Raw genomic sequence first — 21,316 nt, forward strand, 5'->3', positions numbered from 1 at the left:
GTGTTATGTGATGATTAAACTCGATATATAAATCTCTTGATTATGAAGTAGTCAAAAAATTGCTAAATTGAACTAAACTGACCATGTCTAACATCTAGGACTGTTGCCAGCCATGTCTCACAGCCCAAAGATGCCAATTAGTAAATGCTGCAAAGCTAATTAGTGACGTTTCAGCTCATAGGTACCCTACTGGTTAGCAATGGATCTCATGTGAGGAAATCATTTCTAGTCTTTTAGACATCTTTGTGGCTTCAATTTGAGTATTTCCAAAGAATTCTCTATTGTGTCCAGCACTTGGGAGTTTCAGTGAGGTATTTCCCAAGAAGAGTCTGAGAATTAAGGGAAGTAATATTTCTGCCTGACAGTTAAATTATAAAATTCACACATAAAGAGATATGTTGTCAACCTTAAATGCACTAACTTGAACAGTAATTTGTAAACCAGTGGCAGAGAATTTGCTCCAGTCACATGCCTGGGTTTCGCTCCAGGCAAAGCAGGCCATTGAGCAATAGAAGCGGCACACCTGAAGGTGACCAACAAAGACAGGATATGGAGGAAGTGGTAAAATTAGAGATGGCAACCCACAGGAAAAAGAAGGGGAGGGAAATTGTTTATGAAACATTTTATCTAATACCATTTAGGAGCATATGCACCCTCTGTCACATTGAGAAAGATTATTCCTAAAGTAAGAAAAATTCTTCAACCATCTTAACTAAAAATGAGTCTTATGAATGGCCTTGAACACCAGTTCTCACTGGCAAGGCCTTCCCTACAGCTGGAAAGCTCCATAAACTGGATTAAAGAACTTGGCATGAAATTAATTTTGCTTTGACTCTAAATGGATTAAAGCAAACTTCTAATTATGACTTGGTTCCTCACATAGTCTGATCAGGTAAGAAATGTGCTGAGCATTAAGATTTTGAGTAATAAGACACATTTCACAGTTACTGCTCCTTGTAAATAAGTAAATCATCATTCATATGCCAACTGAAGTGCCAGGGGCATTTTGTTTAGCCAGTCAGTGGCTAAGAGTCTGATTATTTCAGGACATTGACAAGAACACATCCTTAGACTTTAAAAGTCTCAGATGTTGAAACATGTAGAAATCATCAAAATACTACGCAGAGTGGGTCCTGCCTAGCTCCACTGCTTCCACCTCTCTTGAAAGAAAAAACTAAGGGTCTGAATATAATTGGATCTAGTGTTGACTATAATCTGATGATCCAAACGGATATAAAACGTGCTTACTAGGCAGATGTTTGGCAGATAATGACTGCCACATCATCAGTGTCTATGATGCACTAGATTCCTAAGTTAGAGATACAGAATAATCACACTTTTTCTGGAAAAAAAAACCATGCAGGCAGAAGATTAATACTGCATAACATAAAAAGTCTTTTTTAGTTTAACTCTAAACTATCTGAGCACATTTTTTAAACTAGGTATCACTCTATTATATAACTATTATATTGCTTCCTCATTCCTTCTAATAAATTATTTAATTATGCCAAGATACATGGATGTATGGGTATGCATAGTTTATAGACAATATATGTAGAAAAATATATACCCTCATGCATGTAATTATTTATCTGATAATCAAGACTTCCTTCATATTTAGAAATCAAACGTCAAGTAATGTCATTCTTCTTCCCGCACTCTGCAGCATAAACTAAGCTGTTGGCAGTATCGGTGGCTTTTGTCACTTTGCTCACAGTTGCCTCACCCACAGAAGCCGGGAGCATACAAACATGACAGTGGACAGGCAAACTAGGTCAGCCTAGAGGCAGAGTCCTGGGGAAGAAAGAGCCCTTTATCATTTCTAACACACGCCTATTGTTGTGTAAACTCATCACACAGTCTGGAACTAAACAACCAGTAAGAGGTGTAAGGCCCACGAAAATCGCTACCACCACTCCTTAACAAGTCAACAAAGTAGGAGCCATAGGGGAGGCAAGGTAGGGAACCCATCCTCAACAAGACTGTATATTAAGGGTAGAACTCTTTGTGGCTATGCTGAGAAATAATAGCCTGGTAGAAACAGCTTAGGGTTTGAAATAGGAGAACCTGGCAGTAAAGCGTCAGTGGTTACCAACTTTGGGCCCTGGTTTCCTCACCCTTACGTTGGGCCTATCAAGAATCCATGTCCTGCCTACCTCATATACTTCCTGGGTGAATCAAAGTGGGATAATGTATGTGAAAAACATGTTCTGGAAATGCTGAAGAGATGTCACTTATTGCTACTGTCTTTTCTGTATGGAAAATATGGATCAGCACATCAATCTCTCATAGTCCTGAGGTGGGGAAAACTGAAAAGAAAAAAAAGTGATGTCACTAATGCCTTGTATTTTTAGGTGTATAAAAAAAAAACAGTATAGTTGGGGAAAGCCCTGGCTTTTCAAAATTCTCTTCAAATCTGCTTACTCTAAAAACTAATCAAAATAAGCTGTTGATCACAAAATGGGCATCGTGATGTGAACTGCTGTGGGGGCCATTTTCGAAGACCTCCAGCAAAAGACATCAAAACTTGCTCACTTTAGAACCAAACTGTAAACTAGGTAGTATTTCTGGCCATCTGTTTGTCTCATTACCTAATGGAAAATTAGTAACTCAGAAAAGGAGAGGGAGAGGGTGAAAGGATGTGAATAAGAAAGGGATATTGGGAACAGCGGCTTACCGAGGAGAGGAAATGTTTCTGACATGGCATCATGTTTTTTCAAACTCTTCCTAGATACTACATCAGTTTAAATATCTTGCTGTACCATTCAGCTTTACAAATATCTGTCAAATGTTGTCCTGCACAAGTTATACAAGTAAGCACGTGCACATATTCACACCGGAATTTTAAGGTTATGATGCTTGAAAACAAGGTACTGATTGGATATCACTTACTATTTTCCAACTTCTAAAAACATTTTAACTTCCTTGCATGCATAACAACTCTTAACTGGAATTTCCAAGGCAAACCCAGTACGGGGCATGTATTATTACCACAATACATATTAATCCATAAATTATCCATATACATAGCAAAATCTCTGGAATCTCTAAGCATTATAAAACATAAGGACACCATCAGCCCCATTTGGTCCTGAACCTTACTTAAAATGAGACCTAAAGTAGCAGTAATAGTTCTTTAAAAAAAAAAACACAGTTTATGATCTAAAATTTAAAAGTAGAATGCCACATCACAAAAAATGCTATATATTATTGTTTTTACTTCCCAATGTATCCATGTTATCACTACAGACCAAGAACATTAAATAATCTACTGTCACAAAGGAGCTCTCCAGATGGCTGAGAGATCCCAGAAGCATCACTGCTATATAGTCATCACTACATGGCAGAGTCTTGTGGGGCCAGACACTAGATTTGATTTTAGGAGCACCAGGAGAGCTATCTCCATCCCAAGCACAACCCCCGTGTTCCTCCAAAAAGGTTACTTTCTACCCCCACGCAGGTCCTTAAAATCCAGGGACGTTCTCTTGAATTAATAATTTTACATAAGGTATTTAAAATGTACATAGTACAATTTATCTGGTGGGAGAGTCTTACAGCAGATTTTTGTGGCATGAGGTTCTGATATAGGAATAGAGAAAGAGAGAAAATACAAACTACTAAATGTCCCCACTTAACATTTTCTTAACCTTAATCCATAATATATCAGAAGTTGAACTAGTATAAAATACCAAGGCAGAAACTGATATACTTGACTTTAATATGCCCATGATTCATTTCTATTAGTCACTCTGGAAGAGCAAAACCATAATAAACTTTGTTATTTTAGCTTTTTAAGATGTTTTCTTGATGTTATGCAACATCTTTACGTGGTTTATAAGATTTGTGGATTTATAATCACATAAAGTAGCTGAATACCTTATCTAATGGCCAAAATGTGTTGGTCTGATCTTACTTGTAGATCCTTATTAGCAGATTCATATTTTATAGTTATACAATTGGTAATATTTTGTTGACTCGTATTTGAAAGTGACTTACTAGTATATATTCTTTGAAAAAGTAGGTTTCTTGGGGTAACTTGTAGTACAATACTTTTTCCAATTACATGTCCAATGGAATTGTTAATTTCTATCACTATAGTTGCCATTAGCACCATTAAGGTGATATATTCCATCTGTATAATCAATGCAATTGGATATTTGTGTTGACTAGGTGTTTGAGACCTAGATTATCTGGATTTTTGTAAATAGTCAAGAAAGCTAGACCGATGGTAGAAAATTACATTTAGAACTTAATTTAATTTTATTCCTTCCATTTTTCCCTCACCCACAACCCAAGAATGCAGCTGAATAAGGAGATAAAGTGCCCAAGTGCTTAGAGAATCAGCAGGCAGCAGCCCTCTTCCACCACAATTCATATAGTTAGCCACCTGCAATAAGCTACAGGAGAATCCCATCCATTCTCCTTCAGCAAGAAAGTTAGGTTTATACGTTGCAAGTATACTTCTGGAGAAAAACTTTAATTCAGAACAAAGGGGAAGATTGGTTTTCTTTGAAATGTGTTTATAATGGCGGTAAGTTAACACAGAGAAAAAGAGAGAAAGACTTTATAGCTTGCAAACACTGTCAGGTCCACAAAGCATTTACTGATCTTTATATCAGGTGGAAACAATAAATCTCTCTTCTCCAGCTTCCACACTAGAAACTCCCTCATATCTGTCTGAAGCTTCAAATGGAATTACAATAGTCTGTAGCTAAGATTTACTCTTTCCCTCCGTCTCTGTTCCATAACAACACAATCATCTCATCATTATCACTCCCTACAATAATGCCTTTGGAGGCACATTCCTTTGTTAAGGAAGTAAAAGATATTTTCATTAGATGTGGAAAATTTTAAAAAGATACAATAAGGGTAATTATGCCTACTCCAGATTTCTATTACATGGTACTTTTAAATTCAGAATCCAATGACAGGGTCATCTCTCTTCCTCTCTTCTGCCCTATGAAATCAATAGTAGATTGGTAGATAAATACATAGATACAAATAGATAAATACAGATCTTTCAAATATCCTATTAAAATAAATTTAGGTTTATATGTGTAAATACTATGATAAAAACACACTTTGTAAGAATATCTACATCCCTTCCTTTTCAGAAAATAACAAACTCCTTAAGCCAAAAAGCAAAAAATTGGTAAGACAACATTTAAAATCAAGACATGATTCATACACAAATTAAACCAATCACACAAGGGAAAAAATGAAATTGGAAGAAAGCAAACAGATTCAGAATGACCATGCACTGACTGAATTTGGTCAATAGTCATTATAAGATATTTATTTCCTTTTGTTAAGGTCTACATAAATGTACTGATTTAAGATAATAAGCTTCTTACTAGTACAATGACAGGTTTTTCTTAAATTTACTGAAGGGGTTATATGAATTTTTCTTCCACAAGTTCTTGATTTCTCTTGGGAAGACTTTATACAAGAAAGAAGTTGGAAGAAATATAAAATCTTTCTGAAATTTCATTACTGAAATGTTTGAAACAGAATCACAAGAAAATAGGTGGCAGAGCAGTGGGTGGGGATATAGAATTGTAAGTATTTTCCCGAAATAACTGAAACATCTCAAGTCCCTGGCACAGAAACAACAAATATCTGCTTAATAAAATACTATTGAATTTCTTTAAAATATAGTTAGATCATGTAGACAGAACTTATTTTTTCCTCCTAGTATATAATGTAAGTTGACTGGTGTAGAATCAAGCATTCAAGGAAAATACTTTTTTTTAATTTTTTAATTTTTTAATTGGGCTAACGACCGGAACCATATTTTGCTCCACAGATTTGGGGTTCTGGCTCATGACACAGTAAAATTAAGCATGCATAGTAGGCGTATACAGTAAATATATGAAATAATAAAAATTAAAATAACAGGACATAATAATTATTTACATTTGCATATTCTGTTTTTCTACTTTGTTTTTGCTGTTGTTGATTTTATTTTTCTAAAGTGCATTTGTCTTCCTTATCTTTTTTGGTTCTTACAACATTTGTGTGGTATACTTAAAATAAATTATCTTTACATTCACTCTAAATTTACTCATATTTATTGACCAGGCACAGTGACTCTCGCTTGTAATCCCCAGAACTTTGGGAGGCCAAGGCAGGCAGATCACCCGAGGTCAGGAGTTCAAGACCAACCTGGCCAACATGGCAAAACCCCATCTCTACTAAAAATACAAAACCTAGCTGGGCATGGTGGTGGGCACCTGTAATCCCAGCTACTCGGGAGGCTGAGGCAGGAGAATCGCTTGAACCCAGGAGGCGGAGGTTGCAATGAGCTGAGATTGCAACACTCCACACCAGCCTGGGTGACAGAGTGAGACTATGTCTCAAAAAAAAAAAAAAAAAAAAAAAAGTGTTGCCCAACCACAATGTGCCAGGCATATTGTAGTCATAAAATTTGGCAGTATATAAAACACATAAAAATCCCTGCTTGATGAAATTGATCAAAATTCACCCAGAAAAGGAAAGAGAGCCAAGAAGCTACAGTTGATGATATACGTCCTATTTGGCCTTATTTCACCTTCCACACTACCTTTCAACAGTATAAAATATATTTAATATACTGACAAAATAGAGTCCTATTCACTTGGCTCCTAATATCTCAAGAGTTCCTTCCATTAGTGACCTTTCCACCAGTATCAAAAAAAGTGTCAAAAAGAGCTCTAACACTGAACAAAGTTATATCAGACATGGAGAAAATAAGAACGGGTGTGTGTGTGAGTGTACATACACAACTCGCATAAATATATAAACTTATAACTACATATATATGTATATAAAACACTTCTATAAGTAAAACAAAACAAGCTAATACAAACACAAATAAAAAAACAGTTTCTTCCATATGGTGTTCAATTTATAAATGCTTATTTTTAGGAGGATAGGAGAAAACCCGAAGTCTAAAGCTATTGATAAGACAATCCAAAAGTTATTTAAGCAGTTGATTATACAAATGAAACAATGTACTCTCCATGACTTGAGTATAAAATTACCAAAAGATGAATTACTGACATTTCATACCTGATTTGACATCCCACAGTCTGCACAGCTGCCATCATTAATGTATATCTAGAGAACTGCAAATTGCATGGCAATTTAAATGTGGTAATTGCTAGATATACAAAATTACTGGCCAATGACTAAGTTATAATGACAAAATCTAGACAAGAATGTAATAATAAATTAGGTATGAATAAAACCAAAATATGACAGTAGCCTTTGCACTGTACTCCTACTATGCCATATTCCTATATTCCCCTTGAGTATAAAGAAAGAAGTGTCCTCATTCTTAGGAAATAGGTTAGAGAATGCCTCTAGAGAGACCCTATCCTTGATCAAGTCTTATCTATCTCATCCGTCTCGTTTGTTTGTTTTTTACTTATCTTTTACCTTCAAACATGAATTTTCAACTCTAATAAACTTAGATTCAGCTTCACAGGTGCTGCTATCTTTCTCTATTTTTATCAAATATCTTGAATCAGAGATGTATGCCCACAATATACTTTGTTTTCTCACCATATATTCCCTCTTTAAACTTTGTTAAATAGGTCTTTATCTCAGTTGCAGGATTGGCATCGCTTTTCTAAGGCCACTAGCAACCTCACTTATACTGGATTTGAAAAGACCATCCTTAAATTTCATTATTTTGCAAATATCAACCACTGGGTCCTTGCTCCCAGCTGCTCCCAGTCACCTCCTATCCTACAAACACACAAAAAAAATCCTGTCACCTCTATTCTTTTTCTTATTTCTGTTTATTTCTCCCTAATTCTCTGTTGTTCTTATTTTTTTCTCTCTCACTCAGAGTGTTTGTCAATTTTCAAGATACTAGCTATCACCTCTAAAGTAACTATCTTCAACCACAAGCTCTTAGCCAGATTCCAATCCCATATCTTCAATCTTCCATTTATTAAATCAACTGGCAGGCACTGAACTAAGCTTGGTGATTCCGTAATACAAACCCTTAAAGATCTCACAGTCCAGAGATAATCATTTTTACTAAATTCAAAATATCCAAATCCAAAGCTATCATTATATTTCTCCCAAATGCCACCTTCCCATTACTGAATCTTGCACTTCTGTTAATGCCATGACAATTCTCAAACTCACCATCATGAGTTGGATTCTCCAGGAAGCAGACTCTAAGAGGGAGATGAGCATGCAGGAAACTTATTAGGGAGTGCTCTTGGGATCAACAACCATGAAAGGGTAGAGAAGAAAGCAGAATTGGGCACAAGGAGAAGTTGGACTATGATGAAGACTCAATGGAAGTCTCAGCTGACCCTACATAGAGCTCTGATCTCAGAATTGCCTAAATTAAAGCGAGAAGGCCTAGCTTTCTTATCCCACGCTGATTAGTCATGGGAACGGGGCATGACTTTGAGCAAGGCAGCTCTAGCTCTCCTCAGGCCAGGCAATATATAGAGAGGACTAATGATTGACGGGTGACTGTCAACAGAACTCCTAGCATCTAGAGGAATGAGTCCTTTATTACTAAAGGGACATCTAGGCAGTGAATCACGATGTCCACTACATTGACCAAAGCGTGAAATATATGAAATACTGAAAGGCATATGAGGTTTGGAGTCAAATAGAACAAGATTCCAACTTTATTTCCGTCAGTAATTAACTATCATCATAGGCAAGTTACTCAACTTCTCTGAATTGAAATATTTTTATGAGATTATTTTGAAAATTTAGTGATAAGTATTATAAAAACATTTGATAAATTCTGGCTCCATAGTGGTTGCTTAATACATGTTAATTCTCCTTCTCCCTTCCCCCATGAGTTATTTTTAACTATTCTCTTTCTTTTCCAAGCCCTAAGACTTCCTCCGAAATGACACTAATTGAAAGTATCAGGATACCTGGTAAGAAGGTGTTAGAGAAAAGCACCAAAATCCATTGATCATATGCTATAGTCCAAATACTGTGCTAGGCATTACTATACTTTTAATCTTCATAATCCTATGAATTTTTAACCTCATTTTATACACAAGAAACTGATCCTCAGAGAGGCTAATTTATCGAGTGACACCCAAGATAACAAAAAGAGTTTGCCAGACTGCAAATCTTCTCTTTTCACAGAATGTAGAGAGTTAAAGAACCTGAAGGAATATTTTGTTTTACAAGAAAGAAGTGAAGCAGCGCAAGGAAGCCACGAGTAATAGTAAACACAATGTCTTCCATTCACTGTTCACATTTTATTACATATTTACTCTTTATTGAGAGATTAATGAGATAGATGTGATTTCAGAGATGGGAAGTGGAGACAAAAGTTGTTTCTCCAAAGTCAAATTAGAACAAAAATCAGAATGCAGCATTTATCGACTTGTAGGATCAACCTCCAACCATTCTGTGCATGCACATACACAGACAGTCTGATAGACATTTTTTCAAGGAAAACAAGCACATTCACCAAATTATACAGAAGTCTAAAAGACAGGAAAACAGTTTGTTAAAATCTACTCACAATATCTTTCCCTTGCGTAAGAGACTCCCTGGTGGAATGTGAGAAATGGTATGCACATTAACTTGGTCAGACCACAAGGACCATTTACTTCCTCAGTGCTTCTATGTAGAGCAAGTTTGCTGTTATCAAGCACTTGACTATCTAAAACACTGCCCACACCAGGATGTTCACACATCTATAGCAGAGTGATAGTTAATACTCATAAGGACAACACTGAGGCACTGAAACACACAGGTGAACTTTGGGACTAGGAAGGACTGACTAACAAATTTAAAATCCTTTCACTCTTAAGTGTATTTCACTGAATTTCATCTGCTCTCTTAACAAACTGGTCCTGCATATGCGATAGCTCACTTAGAATGTCTGATTCACCAGAATTAATTTCTACCTTTTTAAGTAAGAAAATATCCACTGTACTCTCCAACACAACCTCAAATGTTCTGGTGGTCACTGCTACTCTACAACCCACAGACTGTCTTATACTCAAGAAGTAATGTATCAAGTCTGAGCCAAGAAAACCTTACAATATACCAACTATTCACTGGAACCATAAAAAAATGCATGAATGATGTAGCTAAATATTCTTGGGCTTTTCAACGATTAGTCCTAACTTTGAAAGCATGATATAAATACTAAGCAAGCAGTTAATTAGAACTGAGTTTCTCAAAGACTAACTGGTTACCGGTTACCTGATTCTGGTTTAGAACTGGGGTATACAAATCAGCTACTCCAATAGAGTGAACTGAATAGTGAAAGAATGCTCTAGATATATTCTAAATAGTCTTAATTTCAGATTGGTGTTCAAACAGAAAGGCTAGAAATGCCTTTGGATTATTGCAGTTTTCCCATTTGGACAATCAGTCATTATTCCTTAAGACATAACCCTCCACTCCAACAGATTGCCCCCAAACACCTCAAGTTCAATCTGACATACAGGCCTTCTAATGTATAAACAATGCTATCATTGCTTTATACCTCTGCATGTCATACTCATCTTCCCAATTTGATCTACATATTCATTATCTCCAACCTCAACAGGGCCCTCAAAAAACACCCAATAATATTTCTTCCTATTCCTAGGCAGTTCTCTTCCCCAGTCTTTAAATAAGCCATTTCTAACTTTACACTTTTTTTCAAGGATACTGTCCCTCCCTGTGCCACTATTGTGTCCACTAATGATTATTGTAAGATAGATGTATGGATATACTGGTTTGTAGAATTTTATTTAATAGAATGTTTAGTAATACAGGATTTCTTACATGCTAAAATAATAATGAACAACATAGCATGATAGATTTACTGTCCCTCTATCTTACAGATACACATCTCTTCAGGAGATAATATAGACACCCTTGTAAGTGGCAGCACATCAGTGCCCCCAAATAACTGTTGTGTCTACAGCCATTTTAAGATAATCATACTATCCGGCCTGGTGCAGTGGCTCATGCCTGTAATCTCAGTACTTTGGGAGGCCAAGGCAGGCAGATCACCTGAGGTCAGGAGTTTAAGACCAGCCTGGCCAACATAGCGAAACTCCTACTAAACATACAAAAATTAGCCAGGCATGGTGGCATGCACCTGTAATCCCAGCTACTCAGGAGGCTGAGGCAGGAGAATTGCTGGAACCTGATGGGCAGAGGCTGCAGTGAGCTAAGATTGTGCCACTGTACTCTAGCTTGAGTGACAGAGCAAGACTCCATCTAAAAAATAATAATAATCATCATCATCATCATACTACCCAAAGTGAGGCAATTTGCATAAAATCTACAGATTATTATGAAGTCTAAATAAAATGTCAGGTAGGAGAATGTTTAGAAAATCTTAACACATTCTAAAAAATAATGTTATAACTATACTCCCATTTCTGTCTGAGAAAAAGCTACAAAGAGAACAGTCAGATAAAATAATCAATTAAAAATCACAAAATCATTATAGCCAAAAGGGCAGTACCAAATACACCACGAACTACACAAGGACTTATTCATTCTTTTAACAAACATTTATTGAGTGCCTTTATAATTCAGACACACTGCTAGGCATGGGCATACATAGATAAATAAGATAGGATTTCCATCTCAAAGAGGCAGAATAAACCAAAATCAAGGTACAATACAGTAAGTCCAATAACGGGGATGTGAGTGATAACTTAGGATTCTATAGGGGGGAAAATGCAACAACAGATATCAGGATATATGTGTACGTGTGTGTGTACATAAAAACAGTCAGAAAAACCATCCTCTCCCTGTATTAAGTTGGAGGGTTCATGTATGAAGAAGCATAGACATAAAGCAACATGAAATGGAAGCATGTTTTAGAACATTCTGATTTTTGCCATTGGCCACAGCAGACTCACGCATAACAAATAGTATACAGTGAAAGGAAAATGAGTCAAGTGGACTTTATGGACTTACAATTAAGGTAACATCAGGACCTCCACACAGATAACTTCCTTTCATGATATATTATTAGAGTTGTCTGCAAATACATATTCTTCAAATGTTAGATCACCATTTATTTACTTGGAGAATTCAATTAGAGATGCCCCCACCCAACTTCGCCATTGAATGAATGGCTAACGATGCAGAGATTAGCAAGCATTAACGTTAGTGTCATCTTTTGGTAAGGTTTGAGAGGTGGCCCTATATATCTGATATCTGAACCTCCTGTTGTTTTCTTTCTAGCAAAAAAAAATTCTAGCATTCAGATCTGTTTTTTCTCCTTTTACTTTCTTACTTTTTAATTTTTCATTGGCATGTAAACAAATCACTCCTCCAAAATGAACCAGTAGATGGAGCATTTGAGAAATGTTGTGTCAGTCTCACTCTGAAAAACACAAGTGCTGATGATAATGTCAAATTCACCCTCACAACCACCCTTCTTTTTTTCTATAATCCCCAACCTTTTCAAATATTTGTTTCTCTGTTTTGGAAAAAGGGGTCACAAGATACTTATAGTAATGACATGTGAACTACTGAACATAAACATAAGCGGTTAACAAAACATCCTCAGGAAAAATGGGCAGAGTCCACAGATAATTAAAGCTACAAATGGTGAAATGTCAAATACCTTCTACCATACAACCAAAAAGATTATTTTGACCACAAAAGATACAGCCATAGGATGTGTGGATAACAGCATCAATTCACCACCTTTATCCCCATCCCAGTTAAGGTAATAGTTGTCTAAGGATACATTAATCCCAAAGGAAGTGGCTTTCAGGATCATTCTTTCCAAAATTCAGCCCATAGAGCTCACTGCTCAGTAGTCCTCAAGGTGTGGAATTCAGTCACCTCTAGACATACCTTCATGCTGAGCAATTACCTGGAGTTTTGTTCAAAATGTAGTCTGGGCTCCCTGGAACTATCCAACCAGATCCTCTGAGGATGAGGCCCAGGAATCTGCATTATAACAATTTTCCTCAGATATGTCTTGAGTTCAATGAAGCTCGAGAGCTACTAGATTAAATGAAGAACTGTTTAATAAGCCTCAAATAAAGCCTGCTCTGGAAGTGATTTCTCACTATTTATAAGAATGTTTACTCTTTCTCAATTCCCTACAACAGCCCCAGCAAATTTCCCATCTTCTGAGTTATTTCCTACTGCCCTACTTCCTAAATGACTCCAGCCCTCAATGTTACAAGGTACTCTGAGCTAACAGCATGTAATTCTACATCTTCAGATCCTGTCCTGAAGTGATGTTTAAGGGCCATAATTATGTCATTTCCATCTCCTAGTAGTGCATTTTTGGCAACAGTAGCCTACTTGTTGACAAACATTTCTTCTCATTTCACAGAGAATTGTACAGAAAATATAAGCAATCCAGACTGTAAAAGAATCGTTACATTTACCTAACTTCTTAAAATATTATATAAATGGACGACTCAAAGAGTCCAAGGAGAAGGATACTGTTCTATCTGCTCTTTTTGTAAAATGACTTCCTTCTGAAGTTTTGCTTTAAATAGCAGGTGTAAGCAAAATTCAAACAGGTTCGCACACTTGAATATGTCTATCACAGGCTGGATGAAAAATCTAAATATTTTGGTTGATGGAACCAAATATATCACCAAAAAAATCAAACACAAAAGAAACACTAACATAATTGAACAATTAAACAAAAACATGTATCCACTTCTCCTGAGCATTTTTTTTTTTTTTTTTTGAGATGCAGTCTTGCTCCATTGCCCAAGCTGGAGTACAGTGGTGTGATCTCAGCTCACTGCAACCTCCCCCTCCCGGGTTCAAGCTATTCTCCTGCCTCAGCCTCCCAAGTAGTGGGATTACAGGCACCCACCACCACACCTGGCTAATTTTTGTATTTTTGGTAGAGACAGGTTTCACCATATTGGCCAGGCTCGTCTTGAATTCCTGACCTCAGGCAATCCATCTGCCTCAGCCTCCCAAAGTGCTGGGATTGCAGGCATGAACCACTGCGCTCGGCCCTCCTGAGCATTTTATGGAACAACCATATTATGCTAAACACAAGTTAAACATAATATCAAGGACAGAGGCTTTAAATGTTAAACTAACTCACTGGCTCATGCATCGAACAAAGGGCCTGTGAAGAAAACCTGCTCAATAGATAGCCCTTGCAAATATTCTCCTAGCCTATGTGCCTACAAGTGTGTGAAATCTCAAAAAAGAAAATTATACCTTCCTAATAACTCATGATCAACAATGTATATGTCAAATGATAGTACATTTATTTTCCTATCAGATTCAATAAAATATTTATATTATGTTTTATTTTACTTACAGCTCTGTATAATTAGCAGCAATAAGACAAAAAGGTGAACAAAAAGACTGATGATGACATACATGGGAAAAATATGTAATAGCACTCAAGTACTTCATCCACGCATCTCAGAGTCCTTATAGGTAAATAAACTATACACTAAAAAGGAATATATACTCACTTCTGACTTCTACTTACAAACTAATAATCACTGATGTCATTTCTCATTGTCAAAATTTACCTCTAAAGTGAAAGTTTTACTCTTCAGAAGGCTGAGGCAGGAGCAAGACCCTATCTCAAAAAAAAAAAAAGGACAAAGACAAAAGAAAGCCTAGCAATTGAACCAACAGCCAAAAAAGGGAGCACCGTAAAACATAAACAGCATTAGCTATGTAATTATTGCATCTCACTATCAAGGCCTTTGAACACACATATAGATTAGTTTGAATGCAGTAGATGAAGAATGCTTGGAATTCTCAGGCAGATGAAATAAATTACTTCTCTTTCACCTAAAGTTTTTCTAATTTAAAATTAACTTGTCATAAAATATCTACATTCTACCAAATATATGTGTTCTTGTATTTTTATAGAATTTATAAAGTAGTCTTCATATTGCCACACAGCATTCAGTAATCTGATGGAAATGTTTGAATCTGCAATTTTTACATGTCTGTGTACATGCATGAGTCATACCCAGTGGCCAAAAAGGGACTCCAGTTTTAATTTTTTTAATGAATTGTCAGGCTATGCCAACAAAGTAAAGTGCTTCTTATAACTTTTGTTCTGTGTTTTTTTTTTTTTTGGTACTTGATATCGATTAACCTATTCTATAAACTTTTCCAATTAGGTGACGAGCAAGCGGATTATTGAGAAAAAAAGAAAATAAAAAATTGAGATCACTTTGAGGCATTCAAATTCAGTTAAAATTAATAGATCTCACCCTGAAACTATCATCTACTGAGTTTGGGAAGCTTTACAAAGAATATTCCTCCTTGTTCACAACGAATCTACAAAGTAGTTATTATTCCTAATTCACGAAAGAGGAAACTAAGGCTCAGAGAAGATATGAGTTAGTTTTCCCAGGGACTCATACTCAGTAAGGGGTTCAGCAGAGGATTACGCAAACCTAAATTTGTCAGACTCCAAAACTTCGTGCTTTCAACTCTGCCATGTTGTTTCTAAATGATTAGGGGTAAGGTAAAGAAAGGCAATAGGCTGCCCTTAAATTCTAATTTTGGATTATAGTATCTATTTTCATCAAATGTGAAAACATTCAATAATTGAAATAGACTTTGTATAATTTTATAATGGTAATGAATCTGTTTCTATAACTTTGTTAGCCAAATTAAGCCCCAAATTTAAAAAGCTTTAATTAAACTACCTAAATTTGTCATATATTCTACCTTACGAATATATTTTGTACGTTTTTTATTATCTACATGTTAGTTACACTCATACTTTCTAAGGTTTTTTTTTTTTTTTCGGGGTTTATACATGTCAGAGAGCTCATTTTATTTAATATCAACAGAAGCTAAATACATATTTTATGTCTTTTCATTCTTTCCTCGACATGTAGTAAGATAATTTCCTTCCTCAAAATAATAATTTATGCTTTCTTGTCACTTGAATCTAAGCTTCCCCCTCCATTTTTTCCTCTTCACTGGTCTCTGTTTCTTAAACAACTCCACAGGTCAGTAGCTCTCCTCTCCTTATTTGCCACTCCTCCAATTCTGTTACTTTTTTTTCCTGACATTCTGTTCTCTAAAGCTCCTGAGGTCTTCAAAGCCACTTGCAATGTTCTCTGTCAAGAAACCTAGAGAAGCCTTGCCCTTATATGACTCTAGTGGCATATCTTCACTGACAGGCTGACACCAGCAAACCCAAAATTGATGTCACAGCGATAGGGTAACTAAGCAACTCTCATTTAAGAATAAAATCCAAATAAATGAATTGCCAAGTTCACCCTTGATGTGAAATCCCCAGCTGTTGCTTAATATGTATTCCCAAGTATTAAATTATTTTAAAATAAAGAATGTAATACATGATTTATACTTCTTTAATCAGGTCTTAAGGTCTTGAGGGTTTTTTGTTTGTTTTGTTTTGGAGACAGAGTCTCGCTGTCACCCAGGGTCTGGAGTGCAGTGGTGTGATCTCAGCTCACTGCAACTTCCACCTCCTGGGTTCAAGCAATTCTCGAGCCTCAGCCTCCCAAGCAGCTGAGATTACAGGCAAGCATCATCATGCCCTGCTAATTGGAGGGTTATTTTTATTATTATGGCTGCACCCTAGAGATTCACAATGAACAAAACTACCCAAAGTGGATGAGAAATAAAACTTCCCCTAGATTTCGCCAATTGGAGTTCTTATGTTTCCCTTTATATAGTTTCATTAAAATAAAGATGATGATTAAAGAAGTTCCATGAAGTCAAAGACTAGCTATGTTTTGTTCAGCATTTGTCTTTCCAAATGCTCTGCACAATATCTGCCACATAGATCCTAAAATATTTTTAAACAATTGGGTGGATTAAATAGTATTTTGGTGCCCCATCTTAAAAAGTAAACTACTTTCCTCAAAAGTTTTAAAACTTATATGCTATGTTTTCTTTTCTTTTTTTTTTTTTTTCTTTTGAGATGGAGTCTCACTCTGTCGCCAGGCTGGAATGCAGTGGTGCGATCTTGGCTCACTGCAACCTCTGCCTCAGGGGTTCAAGCAATTCCCCCGCCTCAGCCTCCTGAGTAGCTGGCACTATAGGTGCGTGCCACCATGCCCAGCTAATTTTTGTATTTTTAGTAGAGACGGGGTTTCACCATGTTGGCCAGGATGGTCTCGATCTCTTGACCTAGTGGATCTGCCCGCCTCGACCTCTCAAAGTGCTGGGATTATAGGCATAAGCCACCGCACCTGGGCCACGTTTTCCTTTCATATGCCAACATGACAGTTTGTCCAAAGCCTGGGAAATCCCAGGCATTTAAAGTAACGTGTCCAGAGATATGTAAGTTTCTCATTGTCAAGGCAAAATCAGAATCAGGTCTCCTGAATTCTGGAATTTTTTTTCAATTTCACCAATGCAACTTACTTTTATTAAATAGTATTAGAAATTATTATAGCCTTTATACTCAACATCAATGCATCTTAAAGTGACTAAGTGTCAAAAACCTGAGTTTGGATATCCCATGGGTCAAATAACTAGTTTAATAAATAAATTTTCATTTTTCTATTTGCAAATCATTCTCAATAAAGAAGAAATCCCAAGTGACTAAGATATTCCATGATGAGACAACTGACAAAATAGGCACTTCCATGCAAAGTACAGTTTCTCCTGAAGTATATCGTAATGACATGCAAGAAAGCTCACAACATTCAAAACAACTAGAAATTCCCATCTAAAAAATGCTCTGGTAATGGCTACTCTCAGCAGTTCACAAAAAAAAAAAAAAAAAAAAAAAAAAAAGATGCCCAGCTTTCATGAGAGAATAGAGAGGACACAATCCATCTCCTGAAGAGTATTCAAAGAAGTTTCAAATCCTGACAATGTCAAAAAATGAATCTACTGGAACTTTTTGAGCTAGTGTTCTAACTTGCCAAATAAAAGAAAAAAAGGTAAGGACCACACAGAAATAAGTCACTGCTTTGAAATATAATCTCTCTCTCTTATTTGTGTCACTAAGTCTACTGGTGATATGGTTAACCAAGGAGAATTTTTCTACACGTGTGTTATGATGTTGAAAATGTTTACACTATATTCACCTGTATGTTCTCAGCATCCACCTGACAGACCCTTTTCATAATAGAAAAGAACTGTGGCATGGAAAGTATATGTAGCTGTTGCATTTATTTGATCATCACAATTATTTTCAAATTGCTTATGCTGAAAACCATTCTCTGGATACATTTTTTTCATCCAACAAAAAGCCAGTCATTCAAATTTAACTTATAAAAGTAACCATCAGAGATTATTTCCTTCCTCTTATTCTGGCAGAAAATACTGCAGTTCTCAGTTTCTTTTATGTACTCCTCATGTAAGTCGTTGAAAATGGTCTTAGTTTAAATTAGCATTATCAGAGGCATTGACATTACTTTTTAGAAATTTGTAAATTCTCACTCTTAGGCCAAAAAATAAAATTAAAAAAACCCTCCAAGGTTATATCAACAATTCTCCCCAAACTAATTACTATCTTTAGCAAACTCATTTAATTAAATAAGAATCTGTTGTACTAAATAACTATTTTATTGCACAAATGTTGCTTTAAGTACTCACACAAGCCTACAGATGCTCGGGGTCATTGGATTCCCGTTGTAAAGAAATATTTTCAACAATTTGCAGCATCAAATAGTTCATAAAATTACACTGCCTGGGAAATATTGGCAGGGAAGAACAGCAAACAACAGCCAATCTATTCTGAGGATTGTTTTCTAGGTTATCGATGAAAGAAAAAGTGGCAGAAAGATATATCAAATAGGAAAATACACAAGAATAGAAAGATGACTGTTTTTCAATATGTGTTCTTAAGAATTAAATTAGTTCAAAATAAATAATAAGTGATTTATACATCTTCAATCAGGTCTCGTAAAAGAAAAAAATCATTCTCCATTAATGGAAGTGCCACAACAATATTTGTAGAACTGCCTAGTACCAGTACTCAGTCCCCTCAGAGTCCCACTCCTTCTTAGGTCCCTCCTACCATCATGTGCAGTAGTAATCTCAAAAGAGAGACTCAACAGTAATCAAACAAGATCAATGTTCAGATTCATTTTGGAAACTTTAAAAAAAGTAAAAATCCTAGGGGTGGGTAGATAAAAGTGCTGTCAGGAGGAGTTAAAGCTCTTGTATCCAAGGTCAGGGTGAGGATAAAAGATGGGTGGCGGTTTGACGCTGAATCTTTTTCAAATTCTGTCGCAATAGAGTGGATTCCTTCAAAACAGATCTCTCCCAGACAGGGTAAGACTGTACCAGAGGTCTGGCATTCCTGCAAGAGGTAAAAGCCAAGAGTAGTTGAAATGCCTGGGCAGGAATGAGACAGGAGTACTCTGGAAGGATGCCTACAACCAGGCGGAGTTTGGTGAACACTTCAAACTGCTGATACAGACATCCCAAGATGAGCACAAGTTTATTCATTCCACAAATATTTAGGAAGGGCCTAATACAAAGAAGCCATCAAAAAATGAGAGAGAAAGCACTAGAGAATCAATTGAAGAGAGAGTAAAGGATGAGGTACAGGTGCAAGAAGTACAGAGCAGTTTAAATAGCTAATGCATGCGGAGCTTAAATACCTAGATGATGAGTTGGTAGGTGCGGCAAACCACCATGGCACACGTTTGGTACCTATGTAACACATCTGCACATCCTGCACATGTATCCCGGGACTTAAAATTAAATTAAATTAATTTTTTAAAAAAGAAACCAGACACCAGGTTTACCCAGAGAAGAATAAATGCCTAGTGGATTGGGGGGGGGGAGGGGAAGCTACGGGGTGAGGAGAACTCGAGATTAGAGATTCCTTCAACAGAAGGCAACTCAGAAAAGTATCTGGCAAAAAGTATCTGAAGATCTGAGAAAAAGGATGCAACATAGACTGCAGATAGCCTGTGGAATTCAACGATGTCAGAGAAGGTCACGCTAAGACCAAGAGAGTGTGGGAAATAAGGAGAGGAAGGGTTTCCTGGAAGGGGCTGGGGCTCCTCTGGGATGCTAGAGAACAGGATGAAAGATAGGGAAGCCGAACAGCAGAACACAGTGCCTGGGAAAGTTTAGGGGAAAGAAAACAGGTGGGTGTGAAGCAGCACTGGGGCTGTCCAGGGGGAACAGTGGTGAAGCAGGGTTCAAGGCTAGAGGTGGGCCGACCGGCCCCCGAATCAGGAGACCCCAAAGGAGTGGAATCTTACTCCTTCCCGGTGCTCTAGTCCCCTCTTCTGCCCTAGCCTAGGGTATCCTCTGTCGCCCGGAGCCACTGGAACCCTAGGCCAGGCAGGGTGAGGCCGGGCCGCCCCCCAGCGGTCGGGCTCTGAGCTCGCGCCCCGGCTCGCCCAGCGCCAACTTTACTGATCCGTGTCCTCTCCCCCGAAGGCGGTCCCCCCTTCCGCTCCCCGCTCACCGAGGGCGCCGTCAGGCGGCTGATGCTCTCGCCCAGCGAGTCCAGGTTGACCCGCCTCCGGCGCTGCACCCTCCTGGCCCCGGCCGTGGCGGCGGCGGCGGCGGCGGCAGAAGCAGCCGGGGCTGGGGCGGCGGCGGCAGCGGCAGCGGCGGCCGCGCTGGGCTCCGGCGGCCCGGGCGGGCTCCGGCTGCCATTCCAGCAGAGCCTAGACAGGGGGCACTCCCCCTCCTCCTCCGGGCTGGTCTCCAGGTAGTCGGAGCCCAGGGAGCTGAAGGACTCGGACGAAATCTTCCTTCGAGACATGCTGCCGGCAGCGCTGCAGCGGCCGAGGCGGTGGCTGCGAGGACGCGAGCAGCGGCGGAGGCGGCGGTGGTGGGACCGGCGAGCCGCAGCGTTAAGCGCGTCGGGGCCGCGGGGCGCTGCGGTCGCGCTCGGCGGGGCGGCAGTCCCCGGGGCCGCGGAGCCCCCCGAGCCGGCTGCTCATGGCGGGAACTTGGGGCGCCGCCACACCTTGGGGCCCGGGCTCGGCGGCGGCGCCGGGCTGGGCTGGGGGCCGCCGCCGCCTCTGCTGCTGCTCGCGCGGCGCCGCCTCAGCGCCAGCCTCGGCGCATCGCCGTGCGCCGCGCTCCCGCTCACGGGGAGGCTCCGAGTGTGTGAACGCGGTCGGCGGGGCGGGGAGGGCTACGGCCCAAGCATAAGGGGAAGCAGAGGCTTCTGCCGCCTGCGCGCCTATCTCGCCCCCTTTCCCTCTCTGCTCCCGCCCCTCTCCACTTGCTGCCCGCCTCCCTTCTTCTCCTTTTATCCCCCCGCCCATGCTCTCCCTCCGCGGGTATCACGTGTCGCCATCATACTCATTGGGAGTCTCTGCCTCGCCTGTCGCCACGTTTCAGGAGCAACGAGGACACTTCGTTGCTGTCCTCTGCGCGCCCTCCCTGCCCCGAGAAGGTGCGCACAAGAGCTCGGATCGGACTGAGGGGCCCCAACCCCAAA

The 21,316-nt window shown here is 38.7% G+C and overlaps 1 protein-coding gene across 1 annotated transcript in view; it reads right to left on the reverse strand.

Moving 5' to 3' along the window:
- The window catches only part of GUCY1A2 (guanylate cyclase 1 soluble subunit alpha 2), a 327,273-nt gene extending 306,256 nt beyond the window's left edge, over nt 1-21,017 (reverse strand). Inside the window, exon 1 of the mRNA XM_033205254.1 lies at nt 20,327-21,017. Within this exon, the coding sequence (XP_033061145.1) occupies nt 20,327-20,629 (303 nt within the window). The 5' untranslated portion in view covers nt 20,630-21,017. The remainder of the gene's footprint in view (nt 1-20,326) is intronic.
- Nucleotides 21,018-21,316: the final 299 nt, after the last annotated feature.

The sequence above is a fragment of the Trachypithecus francoisi genome, unplaced genomic scaffold (assembly GCF_009764315.1).
Source record: "Trachypithecus francoisi isolate TF-2019V2 unplaced genomic scaffold, Tfra_2.0 Lachesis_group8, whole genome shotgun sequence".
Classification (NCBI taxonomy): domain Eukaryota; kingdom Metazoa; phylum Chordata; class Mammalia; order Primates; family Cercopithecidae; genus Trachypithecus; species Trachypithecus francoisi.